This window comes from Oryx dammah, unplaced genomic scaffold (genome assembly GCF_014754425.2).
Source record: "Oryx dammah isolate SB20612 unplaced genomic scaffold, SCBI_Odam_1.1 HiC_scaffold_3, whole genome shotgun sequence".
NCBI classification, from domain to species: Eukaryota; Metazoa; Chordata; class Mammalia; order Artiodactyla; family Bovidae; genus Oryx; species Oryx dammah.
Genome location: NW_024070187.1, coordinates 44,724,342 through 44,741,665, shown reverse-complemented (window position 1 = coordinate 44,741,665; position 17,324 = coordinate 44,724,342). Strand labels below are relative to the sequence as shown.

At 41.0% G+C, this 17,324-nt stretch overlaps 1 protein-coding gene and 1 pseudogene across 1 annotated transcript in view; one reads left to right on the top strand and one right to left on the bottom strand.

Annotated features, from left to right (window-relative positions):
• Window positions 1-17,324, top strand: part of SEL1L3 (SEL1L family member 3) — a 109,786-nt gene that overhangs the window by 21,542 nt on the left and 70,920 nt on the right. The window contains exons 3-6 of the mRNA XM_040237972.1: window positions 8,411-8,537; window positions 10,441-10,562; window positions 10,919-11,034; window positions 13,327-13,385. Of these exons, the coding sequence (XP_040093906.1) occupies window positions 8,411-8,537; window positions 10,441-10,562; window positions 10,919-11,034; window positions 13,327-13,385 (424 nt within the window). The remainder of the gene's footprint in view (window positions 1-8,410; window positions 8,538-10,440; window positions 10,563-10,918; window positions 11,035-13,326; window positions 13,386-17,324) is intronic.
• On the bottom strand, window positions 15,786-16,164 carry LOC120862000 (annotated as a pseudogene).

Here is a 17,324-nt window from a genome sequence, read left to right as displayed (position 1 = left end):
TGTCTTGAAGCTATTTATTTATTAAAGTCACTTATTCATAGAAAAAAGTTACTGAGCAATCTGCATCTTAAGTACTTTGCAAGGGTTCTTCACAGAGGAAGTGACATTTGAACAGAAATTTTAAGAAAGAGTAGAGTTTCCATAGTCAGAAAAAGAATAAAGGAAAGAACCCATCTGCCAGTGCAGGAGACACGAGAGACACAGGTTTGACCCCTGAGTCGAGAAGATCCTTTGAGGAGGGCATGGCCACCCACTCCAGTATTCTTGCCTGGAGAATCCCATGGACAGAGGAGTCTGGCGGGCTACAGTCCATGGGGTCACAAAGAGACATGAAAGAAACAACTTAGCATGCACGCACACACATCTAGGCAGAAGGGAAAAAAAGAGAAAGGAATGCCGTCTGATGCGGGAATGGGGACGAGCCTGCAACCCTTGGAATGAGGGATGGCAAATGGGTTTCATCTTGCTTGCCAGCTCAGAGCAATGGGGGTGGCTACCTAGAGCACAGTGCTGAGAAGGATTCTGAGGCCGAGTCTGTGCTTAGTGAGAGAGACGCCATGTAGACTGATTACCAGTGTCTGCCACAGGTGGAAGTGTGGAGTAGCCACACTTGAGCTTTTGTTCAGGTAGAGTCTCAAGTGTGAGATGGGCAGTTCCAGAAAGAAGACTGGAAAGGCAAGTTGGGGCGACACTTTGGAGTTCCTTAAATGCCATGCTCAGATGTAGCAAGCATTTTGTTCTACTTCCACCTGCTGCATGCTCAGTCCAACTCTGACCCCGTGGACTGTAGCTGACCAGACTCCTCTGTCCATGGGATCTCCAGGCAAGAACACTGGAGTGGACTGTCGTGCCCTCCTCCAGGGATCTCTTATGTCTGCTACACTTCCACCTAGACGAAGGTTTTTCTGATTTTCCCTCTTAGGTCAGAAACTGGCAGTCTCCTTCTTTACTCTCTTTTCCTTCCACTAAAAATTCATTCTCATTTTCAGACCCAATGGATTGTAAGTAAGATTTCCTTATAACAAAATTCATTTACAACAAAATCATAGAAGAGTAAGTCAAATTTTGGAGACAGACTTTACATGTCTCTGTGAAAATATCAGTTTATTCAGTGGAACAATTCAAGTCAATGATATGATGATGCTTTTTGTAATTATAAGAACTACAAATGTGACACTCTTAGAGACAAAAGAGACTTCTTTCTTTCCCCCAGGTAATCACTGTAGACTTGGATTTTTCAATAATACCATTAATGAATGCCTAGCGTCTGCATTGCCCTTTATGATTTTCAAGTCACTTTTTCCATGAGCAGTGTCTCATTTAACCCTCATAAGAGCCCCGGGGGCAGACTGTAGTTTCATTCTCTTTTTACAGAGGTGAAAATTGAGGCTCTGGGAACTTGTTTAATGGAGTCCAAGTTCTTGGTTCTTTCAACTTTGCTAAGCTGCTTCTCTGACATATGCTAAAACAATTCCAACCCAGGTTATACATTAGAAGGAATACACTTTTGTCTAAGTTGAATTTTGATTGATGTGAATCACCTTGTTTTCCTCACCCACTGGACTTTGCCTCTTTGAAGTGGATTGAACCTCTGGGGCGCCCAGGGCGGGGCAGGCCTCTGCGTGTGGCAGGTTCCTTCTCCCTGCCTGCATGGAAATGCCCAGAGATGTTCTTTTCTCTTGTAGCCAACAAAGTAATACATGTACCTGGTTAAAAAATTCAGAGAGTGTTAAAAGGTTTGGGGGAAGAGTAAATTCCTACCTGCCCCAGTCTTTTGGTTCTATTTCTTAGAGGCAAGCTCAGTAACACTAGATTCTGTGTTTCCTTCCAGGGATGTTCTCTGCCCATATAATCATTAGGCTGATAGACCCTTCTCTTCTTACACACGTGGGAAGATCCTAAAGATTCTGCTTTGCACTCATTAACAATATGGCCGAAATTTTTTCTATGTCAGTACAGGAAACATAACCACATTCTTTGCAATAGCTCCCTAGCATTGCATTACCTGGCAGTCCATAATTTATTTGCCCTGTCCTCTGTTGATGGTCATGCAGGTCATCTTTTGTCTTTTACTGTTAGCAACAAGGTTTCTGTAAGCACCTTTGCATGTGTATCTTTGTTCACACAAATAAATATGTTTGGAGGATAAATTCCTGAGAGTGGAATTTATTCTTAAGACTCCTAGTATTGAACATCTTACAGGCTTCCTTAGCCACTCACTTCTTTGCCTAGTGCCCTTTGCAAGGATAAATTCCAACCTAAATCATACTTGCTAGAAAGTAGAATTTTTTGTTCCCAGGCTTTGGCTTTAAGGACAATAAAATTCCCAATCACCACTTCCTGTTCAGTGTCCTGCGTTTGGAAAGAAGATTGAGTTATCATCATTCTAACTTTACTTCTCTGGGTTGGAAAATCATAGCTTATTTTCCTCCAAGTTTCTCTTACAGACTTTTAGCCTCAGGAACATCCCCTGGAGAAGGAAATGGCAACGACCTCCAGTATTCTTGCCTGGAAAATCCCAGGGATAGAGGGACCTGGTGGGCTATTGTCCATGGGGTTGCAAAGAGTCAGACACGACAGAGTGACTAAACAACAACAAAACAATGAATTCTTTGCCTCAAGACTATCTCTAAAGAAACGTGATAGTGAAAGTCACTCAGTGGTGTCCGACTCTTTGCCACCCCATAGACTGTAGACTGCCAGGCTCTTCTGTCCATGAATTCTCCAGGCCAGAGTACTGAAGTGTGTGGCCGTTCTCTTCTCCAGAGGATCTTCCCAACCCAGGGATCAAACCCAGGTCTCCCCGACTGCAGGCAATTCTTTATTGTCTACGACAGAATTTCTCCACAAAAGGACTGAGGGTTTCAGCTGCATCACTGTGGTGTATTTGAAGCTCATCCTAAATAGGGCTTTGTTATGTAGAAACAGGAACTTCCCCAAAGCAGGTATCCCTGTTCGGGCTCTGAGCATTCTGTTGAACTAGAGAATGGGCTGTGTAACCCCCAAGCCACCCCACTTAGGGTAATCAGTTCAGTTCAGTTCAGTTCAGTCACTCAGCTGTGTCCGACTCTTTGCGACCCTGTGGACTGCAGCACACCAGGCTTCCCTGTCATCACCAACTCCTACAGCTTGCTCTAACTCATGTTCATCGAGTCGGTGATGCCATCTAACATCTCATCTTCTGCATTCCCCTTCTCCTCTTGCCTTCAGTCTTTCCCCGCACCAAAGTCTTTTCCAATGAGTCAGTTCTTTGAATCAGGTGGCCAAAATATTGGAGCTTAGTCTTCAGCATCAGTCCTTCCAGTGAACACCCAGGACTGATTTCCTTTAGGATGGACTAGTTTAATATCCTTGCTGTCCAAGGGACTCTCAAGAATCTTCTCCAACACCAGTTCAAAAGCTTCAGTTCTTCAGCACTCAGCTTTCTTTATAGTCCAACTCTCACATCCATACATGACTACTGGATAAACCATAGCTTTGACTAGATGGATCTTTGTCAGCAAAGTAATGTCTCTGCTTCTTAAAATGCTGTCTAGGTTGGTCATAGCTTTCCTTCCAAGAAGCAAGTGTCTTTTAATTTCATGGCTGCAGTCACCATCTGCAGTGATTTGGGAGCCCAAGAAAATAAAGTCTCTCACTGTTTCCATTGTTTCCCCATCTATTTGCCATGAAGTGATGGCACATGCCATGATCTTAGTTTTCTGAATGTTGAGTTTTAAGCCAACTTTTTCACTCTCCTCTTTCACTTTCATCAAGAGGCTCTTTAGTTTTCTTTGCTTTCTGCCATAAGGGTGGTATCATCTGCATATCTGAGGTTATTAATATTTCTTCTGGCAATCTTGATTCCAGCTGGGGTTTCATCCAGCCTGGCATTTCACATGATGTACTCTGTGTAGAAGTTAAATAAGCAGGGTGACAATATACAGCCTTGATGCACTCCTTTCCCAATTTGGAACCAGTTCGTTGTTCCATGTCTGGTTGTAACTGTTGCTTCTTGACCTACATACAGATTTCCCAGGAGGCAGGTCAGGTGGTCTGGTATTCCCATCTCTTGAAAAGTTTTCCACAGTTTATTGTGATCCACACAGTCAGAGGCTTTGGCATAATCAATAAAGCAGTAGATGTTTTTCTGGAATTCTCTTGCTTTTTCGATGATCCAATGGATGTTGTCAATTCGATCTCTGGTTCCTCTGCCTTTTCTAAATCCAGCCTGAACATCTGGAAGTTCATGGTTCACATACTGTTGAAGCCTGGCTTGGAGAATTTCGAGCGTTACTTTGCCAGCATGTGAGATGAGTGCAATTATGCAGTAGTTTGAGCATTCTTTGGCATTGCCTTTCTTTGGGATTGGAATGAAAACTGACTTTTACCAGTCCTGTGGCCAGTGCTGAGTTTTCCAAATGTGATGGCATGTTGAGTGCAGCACTTTCACAGAACCATCTTTTAGGATTTGAAATAGCTCCACTGGGATTCCACCACCTCCACTAGCTTTGTTCATAGTGATGCTTCCTAAGGCCCACTTGACTTCACATTCCAGGATGTCTGGCTTCAGGTGAGTGACCACACCATTGTGGGTCATGAAGATATCTTTTTTTGTATAGTTCTTCTGTGTATTCTTGCCACCTCTTCTTAATATCTTCTGCTTCTGTTAGGTCCATACCATTTCTGTCTTTTTTGTGCTCATCTTTTTTTTTTTTTAAATGTCACTCAGAGTGATATGTATATATATATTTAAAATATCACTCAGGGTGATATTAAAAACATTTGACAAATAGTACGAGGTGGGGGGCCCAGGCAGGCTCCTCCAGGCACTGGCCCTGGTGCTGAAACAGGATGTGCTGAATATCATTACTGAGCCAGATTCTACTCTGAAGGAGAAGCCAGAGTGGGTATTGTGTGTGTGTTGGGGCACATCACCTAAACAATAAGACATATTTCAGTATTTTAACAACCAGTAGAGCCGCATGTGGGCATGCCAGCTGAACATCAGCCCTAGTTCTCTCTGGAAGGACTTGTGAGATGTGATGTGGTTTAATAACAAGCACATTGGTTTGCAGTGGGAGACCAGGTTTGAGTCATACCTAGGTCTCTTGTTAGTTATACGACCTTTAACAAGACATGAACACTTCTCTTGTCTCCAAATGAAGGAGTTTGCCCCATGTTAAATCTAATGCTTCTTCTTGCTCTAAAATTTGAGGAAACAAAGCAATAAAAGTGGCCAAGGAGTGGGTTTCAAACCTGAACTGATTCTATGGCATTTCGTGTTTATGTCCCAATGATGCCTCTTCCCCATGTAACTTCCTCATTCAAGATTAGCCAAAAGAAATGGATCTGGGGGAAGGATCTGAAAAAAGACATTTAATTTTTGACCTGGGGGGCATGGGGAACATTGTAGAATGATGGAACATGATGGGTGAAAGAGACATGGATTCAGATCCTGATTTGGCCACAGCTGTGTTCATTTGTTCATTCATCTGTTCACTCTCTAAATGTTTTTTGAGCCTCTATTATGTTTGGGCCACTGTTCTGGCTCTGAGGACGGATTAAAGAATGAAGTAAAGTCCTTGCTGTCCCTGGAGCTTACATTCTATGTTAGCAATTCATTTGACCTCTTTGAGCCCATGTTTTGAAATCGAGTTTTCCTACCTGTAAATCTTTCAATGGGCAGTGGCATTGTTACTACTGTTTCCCGCTTAATGCCTATGACAGTCATCACAAATCAATTATAGCAGTCCAAGCAGCCAATCAGTTACTGGAGGATGTTATTTATCCTGGGCTAATATTTTATATTGATGCATTTTATGTCGATGAATTCTCAAGTCTTTCCCAACTCCAAAATGTTTCATTCTTATTCATTATTTCTAATGAAATGGGAAGACAGTATTGTACTGAGGGAAACTGTAATAGAACTCCAAATCATAGAACTATTATTAAAGCTACAGATTTTACAAGAAAACCATCATCAGTTTGGTTTTGTTGGACACAAAAGATATGTGTTATTGTAAAATTATTTTAGATCTTTGGGTCTTAGATTTTCCCTTCACAGTCTTTTGCTGCAAGTTCTCCTATTCAACTAGCTTTACTTTGATTCCTGGATAAAGGAAAGGCTCATCAACATTCACTTTTGACTCCTTTCACTTTGGAAACCTCCTTTATGAAAACTCCTTTTACTGTAGTCAGATGGGGCAGAATCAAATCCTGCTCATTCTGATAAATTTTTCTACTGTATACTAGATAACAGCAGTCACCAGCAGAAGGCTTCCCAGGGGGCTAACGTGGCCATCTGGTCTCCTATGTTTTGCTCACCACGGTGGAAGCCAGCCAAGGTTGGGCTGGCATCACCCTCTTGGTCAGTTTTTTTCCTTGGATTCTGAAGACACCCTTGCAGTATCTCCATTTCTAATCCTCTTTCCTGGCTCCCATAACTGACCAGCAAGTCCAGCGTGCTCACATCGAGCTCAAATTGCAAAGGAAAACGTTTGAAGTATTTCTGTTGGAATTAGTAACTCCACCCTTTGGGGTTTCTAAATGTATCTCTGAGACTATGAAAACATCACTCTTATGATTTTCAAGTTATAATGAACTAGAGGGACCTCTTTATATACTGAAGCATTTTTCCCCAATGAGGAATGAGAGCTGGGATGTCCTCTATCCCAGGCTGAGGCTCCTATAATTTTTGCCAATATTGTCATTTGGTAACTTGCCCAGAAGTCAACTCTTCCCTCTCTAAGAAGACCAGGAAAGCAGATTATTTCCACCATTTAAATAGAGACCTTTAGACCAGGAGCATTTTAAGAAAGAGAAAAGATGATCTTTATTTCTACGTTGAACTCAGTGAATTAATTTTTCTTTGAAGTGGGGTGGAGTATGGGAAATAAAAAATCCATATTAACCTTTTAGACCTTAAATACAGATGAAATAACTCAGTTTTCTCTATAAGATTTGTTACAGGTACTCCTCTTTTCTAGAGCCACAGAACTCTCCCACATGTGCAAAATAAAGAGGGAGACTCTCTATTTTTTTTTGTTTTATTGATTCTTTTAAAAAATTATTTATTTTTCATTGAAGTTTAATTACTTTACATTATTGTGTTGTTTTCTGCCAAACATCAATATGACTCGTCCATAGGTTTATTCATGTCCCCTCCCACTTGAACATCCTTCCCACCTCTCTCTCCATCCCACCCCTCTAGGTTGTTACCAAAGACTCTAGTTTTAAAGGGTATAGTGTTTTGCCTTAACAAAAGAAGCCACTCATTATACACAATTCCACTCATTACACAACAATTTCAATATTTAATAGAAGATTATTTAACTTAATTTCAATATGCAGTCATTAAAAGAAAAGAAATAGAAGCATTAGAGAGAAGTAGTAGTATATTCATCACCAAATTGGGCTGAAATCTACATCCAGACTTGAACAGTCCTGGAAAGTCCTGAATGACAGCAATCTGGAGTCCTAGTTGGGAAAAGGGTCCTGGGCTGTGTGTTCACTCTGCAAGTAAGAGTTCAAATTGCAGTTTTCACAGTTCTCATTTACAACCCCAGGCTGCAATCTGATATCATCATCGGTTTGCATTCAGAAATGCAGCTCTGATTTTTCTTTAACTTTTACAATTCCCTCTGTTTCACCTTGTGAGTCAGAAGACTTCTTAGACCCCAAGTGAAAAAGTGAAAGTTGCTCAGTCATGTTGGACTGTTTGTGACCCCATGGACTGTATAGTCCATGGAATTCTCCAGGCCAGAATACTAGAGTGGGCAGCCATTCCCTTCTCCAAGGGATCTTCCCAACCCAGGGATCAAACCCAGGTCTCCTGCATTGCAGGTAAATTCTTTACCAGCTGAGGCACAGGAGAAGTCCTAGGTGGCTCAAGAAATTCCAGGACCCGCTCCCTTTCTTATCTAAAGTGTAATTTGACTTGCTGAACAACTATATATATACATATACATATTTATTTATTTATTTAACAGCAGTATGGACCATAGTAATGGTACTTAGTATTATTACACAATTTAAAAATGCTTTTCATAGCATTAGACGGGCAGGATGTAAGGTGGTTAAGCACATAGAATCTAAGCTAGAAACTTGACATTTTGTTCTACTACTTATTAGCTCTGTTACCTTAGGCAAGTTATTTTATCTCTCTGTACTTCAGGCTTTTCATCTGTAGGGTGGGACTAATGAAGACTCTCCTTTGTAGGGTTGCTACGGACATGAATTGAGATATCTCTGTAGAGTGCTTCTTGGGTGCCTGGCATATATTCAGGGTGCCATAAATGTTTGCTGATATTTTCAGACGATTCACTTAAACGTTTGATTGGAGCTAGGCAATAGGTTCCAGAAAGAATGTGATGTTGAAAGCCGTGTTTTTCTGGAAATAATTTAAAGTCAGCTGTCTTGCTGTTTACAGATATGGTTACCCTCCTGGGATTTCTCTATGCCTCCAGTGGAGAAAACACAGGCATTGTGAAGAAGTTCCTGAGATTTCAGAATCGAGAGTTGGAGGCCACCCGACGCCAGCGGATAGATTACCCAGTGTAAGAAGGGGCTGGTGATGGGAGGCCAGTGCGGCCACAGTGTGCTTTTTATCTGAGGACCAGAGCAGGCTGATCTGACTCACACACTTAGTCACTCAAACATGTCTGACTCTTTGTGACCCCAAGGACTGTAACCCACCAGGATCCTCTGTCCATGGGATTTTTCAGGCAAGAAATAACTGGAGTGGGTTGCCATTTCCTTCTCTAGGGGATCTACCTTACCCAGGTACTGAACTTGCATCTCCTGTGTCTTCTGCATTGCAGGCAGATTTTTTACCTGCTGAACCATCTGGGAAGTCTAGAGCAGGCTAGTGGACCCACTTAGGAGGACCTACCTTTGTAATATGCTTTGAGGAAATGATGAGATCTACATAGCTTAGGCAGAATTTGTGGACCCCAAAACTTCAGCATTTGGAAATCATTCTCTCACTTAGCAATCTTCAGTTTGCCTCGGAATGACTGGTATGCCATTCCTGGGAATGACCGAAGTAAGGGAGTCAGGTATTGGAGCCTGAGGTTTTGCAAGGTGTCAGATGCAGCCAGCCACAGCCCTGTCAGATTGCAACCTTTGGTTTGCTTTTTCTGCCTTGGAAGATTGGATGAGCTGCTTGAAATCTCATAACTTCTGATCTCCTCCATTGATTTCAGCAAAACCCAGATATATATATATATAATTTTTTTTCCCTTCTGCTGAATTGAAGATGCTGAAAATGGTTCGTGGTTCACCTCAGACCGGATGGATTCAGCAGAGTGATTTAATTCTTCCCATGCTGCTGGCTGTAGAAAGATCTTGAGTCACTTTACTAAGCGTATGTTCTTGCTAAGCTTCCTTGTAATAACTTATCTTCATGAGCTTGCTCAGCTGGGTGGGTCAGGAGGGAGCTGTGTGGCACCATCTGTTTGTATATCTTACACTGATTTGGAGGCCAGATTATAAAGCCCAGAATATTCTAATATTCTAAGGTCTTGTGGGGATGAATCCCCAAAGAATCTGGAGCTGCTACCACTTTAACCCAAACTGTGAATTGGTTTTTGGGGAAATGGAGAGCATTCTCTGTATGGGTTTTGACTTTGATTCATGTTTTACTCACAAAACACAATTGCTCTCAGCTCATCTTTAAACTGCTGGTCACTAGCACAATGTGTGACATCAAGCAAGTGTTCAAACAGCAAATATTTGTTGAATGATTCGTGGATCACAAAGCTTGGCTAAAATATTTCCTCTTGAAGTTGACTACTGTTATTTTATCCTCACTTGGCAAATCACAGATGGACAGTGTATTTTTTTTCAACTAAAATAGCCCTTATCCAAAAATGGAACAATTAGAGTAGTTGCTCCATATCGGTCAGCCAGAACCGTGATACCAAACAACCTCATGTGTGCATTAAAATAGTATTTCTGGGTCCTATTAGCATATTGCAATGCCATTTGCAGATTATGACATGTTTCTGCCTTAGGGCTTTTATCTTTGAAAGAAATGAAATTGCTCAAAAAGCCCTAATTATGTTTTTTTTTTAATCATTGAAATTAGAATAGCTTCTTATCAAATCACCTCTTATTAAAACCCAGATTTTTAGTCTGTTTCTGGCTTTATAAGCCTTAATCAAGTATTCAAATGGCAGGTCCGTGTGATTCTCAAAAAGGCATAGGAATAGTTTTTGGTGCAAGGTACAATGTCTGCTAGTTTTATACAGTGATGCTTAACTTCTGTCTTTCGCAGTTACTCTAACTACCTCCTTTGTTTCTAAAATCAAGCTTTGCAAGTGGATCTCCCATGATGAGTACGAAGGCAGATTCATCCCTTCAATGGAAAAAAAGCAATTTACTTGGTCATTGTTAACTATGATTACCTGTTCTTGGCTGATATCAATCTGCAGATCTTTTTTCTCCTCACTCTTGCAGGTTTACTGTTTCATTGTGGCTTTATTTACTCCATCACTGCAAGGCCAGTCTCTGTGGGATTCTGTACTTTGTTGATTCTAATGAGATGTACGGCACACCTTCTATATTTCTTACTGAAGAGGGTAAGTATGAAATAGAATCTTTAGAACGATAGTGTGGTTTTCTTGACCTCTGTCTTTTGGACGATATGTCTGTCTAGAATAAGGAATGTTGTCGCTGTGGCAATGCAGTAAGAAAGATGGTTTCCAAATATGGACTTCAAGTTCAACTTTTTCTGGAAGCTTAAAACAAACATTTTCAATACAGACGAATGTACTTAGGTGTTTTTTTGTTGTTTTGTTTCATTTTGCTTTTATTTAAAGGAAGAAGGAATGTGATCTAGTCATAGCTTTTTTGGAAAATCATTGAAAAGATATAGCCACTTCCTTCACTTCTAAGTATTCTTTGTCATTTTCACAAACTTTTGTTTTCCCTTTAGGCTACTTGCATATTCAAATGCATCTTGTCAAAGGAGAAGACCTTGCTGTAAAAACGAAATTCACCATACCTTTGAAGGAGTGGTTTCGCCTGGATATCTCTTTTAATGGTGGCCAGGTACCAAGAGCATGTTCCATCATGAATCATATCAGCACCGTCACTTAACTTTAAGCATTGCTGTAAAGTCAGGGAGCTAAGAAATCTGCAAAAACAAATTTGTGGTAGCTGATAAACTTTTACAACCATAACACTTTTTTAAAATAAAAATTTTATAGTTGGAATCTTAAATCATAAGCATTCTATCCCATTTAATTAACTTTTAAAGTGCTTTTTTCGACTACATTGTGAATGAATAATACATCTAGCTATATAACCACAATTATCTGAGCAATTCAAGCCTTTTTTCCTAGCAAAATAGGCTTTGAGGAGATAAATGGTAAAACAGCCTTGGCATATTTATATAGTGTTATCAAATCTACAACTTTTTTATAGGAAATTTATTGGTTAGCTCAGCCGAGAAATGGTTTGACTGTTTTTGGCAGTGGAAACAATTGCTTGTGTTTGACATTAAACAAATAGTAACCAACAAACCTGAGTGATAATTCTCGTGAGGTGGACGTTCTTTATCTACTTTGTACTATGAAACACCGCACATAACATGTTCAAGCACTCATAACACAGATTCTATGGATTATGGCAAATCTCTCTTTATTATTGAAGGTAATTCCATTCCTTTATGTTGTTATATATGATATTGGTGTACTGCCTTTTTTCTGATTACTTTCTTATCAGCTTTTCTTACTGATTTGTGATTTTCTGAAAACGAAACTGGAAAAGATGTTTTGTTTGTCTTCTGTGTTAGAGAATACACAGACTTCCCTTGGTGGTTAGGTTTATCACATGTCCTTTTTCTGAAGAGAAGAAAAATTGGGTCAGTCCTTGTAGCTTAACTGAGGAGAGTCTGTAAGATATTAGCTGGCATTTTTTGTATATTTGTTTCCTTACTGTTGTTAGGTGACATTGCTGTGGTCTGAGTTTTAGTGTCTCATTTGCATGAAGATTATGATGGCATTATAGCTTGGTTGCTGCTTTCTCTTAAGGTCACTTCAGTGCCTCATATCACTTAGGTATCAAATCACCAGAGCAAATCACAGATCTTATTTTATACCTGCTGTATGCCAGGCACTAGGATCAAGGAGCTTAGAGACTATTTATGGAAGTCACATAGAGCAGGTAAGGGGGTCATAAGGTGAGCCTAATTGCCAAATGATTCATATTCACTCGCAGAAGAGAGACATCCAACTTCATGCTGGGATGCTCAGGGAAGGTTTCCTAAAGAAGGTTCCTACAGATGGGGGACAGAGTTTAAATGGAGAAACAGAGGGGATATTTTAGCCCGTCATTGGATGCTCACTTCCAATTTCTTCTTGCCATGCAGCATGGTGTCATTGAAGTGTTTTAAACAGAGGAGTAAATCAAAGTAATCCTTTAACTAATGGCAGAGTACATGATTGGGTAAAGCAGGAGAGAAGAGTTAGGAAGAACAGATGGAGTAGAAAGAAAAAAAAAGCAGATTTTTTTTTTTTTAGTAGACATTCACCAACTGCCCTTTTATCTTTGCATCCCATCTGCTCTCCGTGATACCCCTAGGTTCCAAAATAATACTTATTGTTTTTCTATACAAAATCCAGCTCTGTGGTAAGACCACTATATTCATTACTTTGACTAAATGGACACATTGGCCTAAAGTAAATGGTTGGTTTAGAAAGACAATTGGTCTGAGTCATTTTTTTCTCTGAAACAACACGGTGTCTGTGGCTGAATTGGGCTGCTTTTTCTGGGTTAGCTTTTCTTTCAGAGACATGGTGTTGGAGCTACATCTTTGAGAATCTACTTAAGCCAGAATGTGTTTTCTGAACACTTGCTCTGTGGTAGCACTGGGGAGTCAAAGAGCCCTTTAACCTTAAGGGTTTATGTTGTAATCCAGACACGAGAAGAATGCATGACAGCTAACAACACTCACGATGAAAACATTGTCACCATTGAAGTGATGGTGACGATTCTTAGTGCTGGGGAAGTATCTTACACCTTTCTTCGTCTTTCTATGCAACAAGCTTTCAAGCACAAATTCACCAAAAGAATCTTTTGACTCAAAGTTTAGAAGTGTCTGCAACCCCCTGGGGAAAACTACGTTATAGATATTTTTATCATCTCAAGTCATTTGGAGAAATTAAATTTCTTAAGTCTCAAAATATACACAGTGTTGGTAAACTACTATTTTGATTTTTGCAGAAACTGATCAAACAAAAGACTGTGAAGCATATGTTATGAGTAACTCATCCCCAGGACTGTATTTATGGTGTGGGGTCTGGAGGCATTACTAATCCTTGTGTATCTCTCCCAACATAGATAGTAGTAACCACCAGCACTGGGCAGGATTTGAAAGACTACCATAATCAGACCATTAGGTAAGTGTGGCTTTTCATTTGTGTCAAAATTTTCTGGATGAGGGCTAAAGGAACCTTCCTGTGTTAGCCCTGCACCGTAATGTTATTCCTACCCCATCTGATTCAGCTTTTCCAAGCACAAATGGTAACTAGTCTGCCTTGAAGTTAATCTTTGTACCTTTTTTCTTTTTTTCTTTTTTAAATGCCCACAAACTCTCCTTGTTTTCCCCACAACCTTCTTTTTGTTTTTTCCCAAGCAAGAGAAACTAGTTCTGTCTCCAGATCTCATTGTAAATTCTTCCTTTTATAGCACTGCATAATTCGTGTTCTTTGAAAATTATCATTTACAAAGGATTCTAGAAAACAAATCAAAGTATTAATGTTGCTTACTGGGAGGAGTTGATAACTTTGACTTAGTGTAAAACATAAAAGCAGACAGCCTTCATATTTATGTTTATAATCTAAATTTGAAATGTATGTAACTATTGATATTGGGCTAACTTTTCATCTTGATATAATCATTCTCTACAAGAGTTAAAGAAACTGAGAATTGGGTCTTTTTCTTTGTATGTCATAATTTTAACTTGCTTCTGCATCCCTGATTAAGAGTAGGTTTTATAGTGGTAGAACCATGGGGCATGAGTTCTTTAGGAACTCAGGATACCTCATTATGGTGTCATAAAAGGAAGAATTTACAATGAGATCTGGAGACAGAAGTAGTTTGTTCAGTTGCTCAGTCATGTCCAACTCTTTTGCGACCCCATGGACTGTAGCCCACCAGGCTCCTTTGTCCATGGGATTTTTCAGGCAAGAATACTGGAATGGGTTGCCATGCCCTCCATTATGGGATCTTCCTGATCCAGAGATTGAACCTATGTCTCCTGCATTGGCAGGTGGATTCTTTACCACTGAGCCACCTGGGAAGCCCCTGTGTGTGTGTGTGTGTGTGTGTGTGTGTGTGTGTGTGTATAAAACAGAAACAAAAATTAGTAGCTTTGTATGTATAATTTTAAAAAACTTACCAGAGGAATTCCCTGGCACTCCAGTGGTTAGGCCTCTGGACTTCCTCTGCACCGGGCACAGAATCAGTCCCTCATCTGGGAATTAAAATCCCGCATGCTATGCTATGTGGCCAAAAGAAAAAAGGAGAAAATCAGGACTGTTGGGCACTTTGGCTGGGGGGTGGCAAAGTGGTTCATCCCTTCATCCTTTAGTCATCTCACAACACCAAGCATAAAACTGTCTTTCCAAACAGGCTGTGTTCACTCAGAGTCCCTGAGCAGTCCAAATTTTCTTGGAAACCAATTATTAAAGGAAGGAAAGCAAAGAGGGGTGATGTCAGCAGAGTAGGGAGCACACACTCCACTTTCCTCCCCCACTATTTCTCTTTACATTTAAATCAAACAACTATGTCAGGCCCTGGGCACATACAACAATTCTTATGTCCATGACCAGATTAATGGATTAGAGTTACTGAGAGAGGCTAAAGCAGTGGTATTCCTTAGCTTACAAAGAGAAAGTCAGGGGTGACTGGATGGCAGTATTGAAGCACAGAGGCCAAGATCTTAGGACAAAACAGAAGTCTCAAGGGCACCAGGTGGATTTAGACCAGTCAGGAAGAAATCAATAGATAGGAGTTTTGTTATATAATGGGCGACCACGGGCTCTTCTATGAAGACTTTGAGAATAGGAAGGGCAGGGAGTTTACTCTGGAGAAACAAATGATGCATGGCCCCTTTGGAAATGTCTTCAAGTGCCCTGTTCTGCCCCAGAAATGTTTTTAAAAATTTCTTTATTTATTTTTGGCTGTGCTGGGTCCTCGTTGCTGCGTGGACTTTCTCTAGTTACGGCGAGCGGGGGCTCCTCTCTAGTTGCAGCGCTCGGCCTTCTCACTTTGCTGGCCACGCTTGTTGTGGAACACAGGCTCTAGGATGCACGGGCTCAAAAGCTGCGGTGCACGGTTGCCTGTGGCATGTGGAATCTTCCTGGACCTGGGAGCAAACCTGTGTCCTTTGCGTTGGCAGTTGGATTCTCAACCACTGGACCACCAGGGAAGTCCTGACCCAGAAACTAAGGGTTTGCACATCAGGATATAAAGTCTAAAATAATGCCTGCCCTTTCTCCCCTGACACCCATCTCCAACCTCAGACACTTCTGACAACCTATTGAATTTCATAAGCTTTTTTTTTTTTCTGTGTCAGGGCTTCCTTTCTTCTTAAATCCGCAAAATGTAGCTTCTGACATGAGTGGAGTGAATCACAGTAAGATCCAGAGCTAGGACCAGGGTAAGGCGAGGAGGGCACCTTCCACATAAAATTTAAGGAAGCCCCCCAAAACTGAGTGATTATATTATTTTGCCAAGGCTGCCAGAACACAGTACCACAAACTGAATGACTTGTCCTAAGTCACTTCAGTCATTTCTTTTTTTTTAATTTTAAAAGCCAGAATATTTATTGTGCGACTAATCGTTGAAGTCCTTAAGATGAACTGGATGTTGCAACAGCCGCTCGCTTGGGTTTAGATGTTGTTTCTTCACGAATCCATGCCTGAATCTGCGGTATACAATTTTTAGGTGCCTCATTCGACCAGTCCTGGTGGTATTTCGTCTTTTAGCTTTAGCACTCCAATTATACTTTCTCTTTCGCTCGGCAGGGTAGCCACACTTGCCACAGGTCGACTTCTGAAGGTGGTAGGCCTTAGAGCCACAGCAGCGGCACAGCGTGTGCGTCTTATTCCGACACTTTCCGAACGATGACGTTCCCTTCTTCATCTTGCTTCTGCCGCTGAGACCAAAGAGCCACTTCAGTCATTTCTGACTCTTTGTGACCCCCTGGACTGTAGCCCACCAGGCTCCTCTGTCCATGGGATTCTCCAGGCAAGAATACTGGAGTGGGTTGCCATGCCCTCCTCCAGGGGATCTTCCCAACTCAGGGATGGAACCTGTGTCTCTTATGTCTCCTGCATTGGCAGGAGGGTTTTTTTCCCTCTAGCATCACCTCTTTAAGCAAGAGAAATGTATTGCCTCTCAGTTCTAGAGGTTGGAGGGCCAAGATCTAGGTGTCGGCAGAGCCACGCTCTCTCTGCAGGCTCTAGGGAAAGAGCTGTTCTAAGCTTCTCTCCAGCTTCTAATAGTTCTTTGGCTTGTGGTAGCATAACTCCAATCCTCACGTGACATTTTCCCTGTGTGTCTGTCTTTGTCCAAATTTCCCCCTTTTCTAAGGTTTACCAGTCACACTGGATTAAAGTCCACCCTATTCTAGCATGATCTCATTTTAGCTAACTATATCTGTAATGACCCTATATCCAAATAAGGTCCTATCCATACTGGGGGTTCAGATTCAACATATGCATTTTATAGGGGGCACAATTCAACTTAACAATCTTTATAATAAATAACATTTAACACAGTGTTTTAAAAATCAGGATTAATGTAAAGAATCCTTGATGCACAAAGTAACAAATTTTTCTTTAATATTTATTTGTATTTATTTGGCTGTGCTGAGTCTTAGTTGTGGCAGTTGGGATCTTTTTAGTTGCTACATGTGAGATCTAGGTCCCTGACCAGGGACTGAACCCAGTTCCTCCGTGGTGGAAATTCAGCGTCTTAGCCACTGGACCACTAAGAACATTCAAAATAACAAAATTTTAAGTAAAGACAGAACCATTATGATCATATAGGATTCCAGAGTTCAAGACTGATGTTCAGGTACATACCAGCTCAACATCCCAGTGAAAGCTTTGAAATGGTTCCTATACAGGCAGTATCCAGGCCCAAGACTGCCCCTCACCACCATCTCAGCTGCTCATCCTATACTCCTGGAGTACCCCCACTACCACCACCATCAATGGAACAACTAAAGAGTTAATCTTGGCCCACCTGGGATTCGTGTGGTTAGATATTTTTGAAATCTCATTCACCAGAGAGATTTCAGAATGGGCCAAGTCAGTACACTACACATC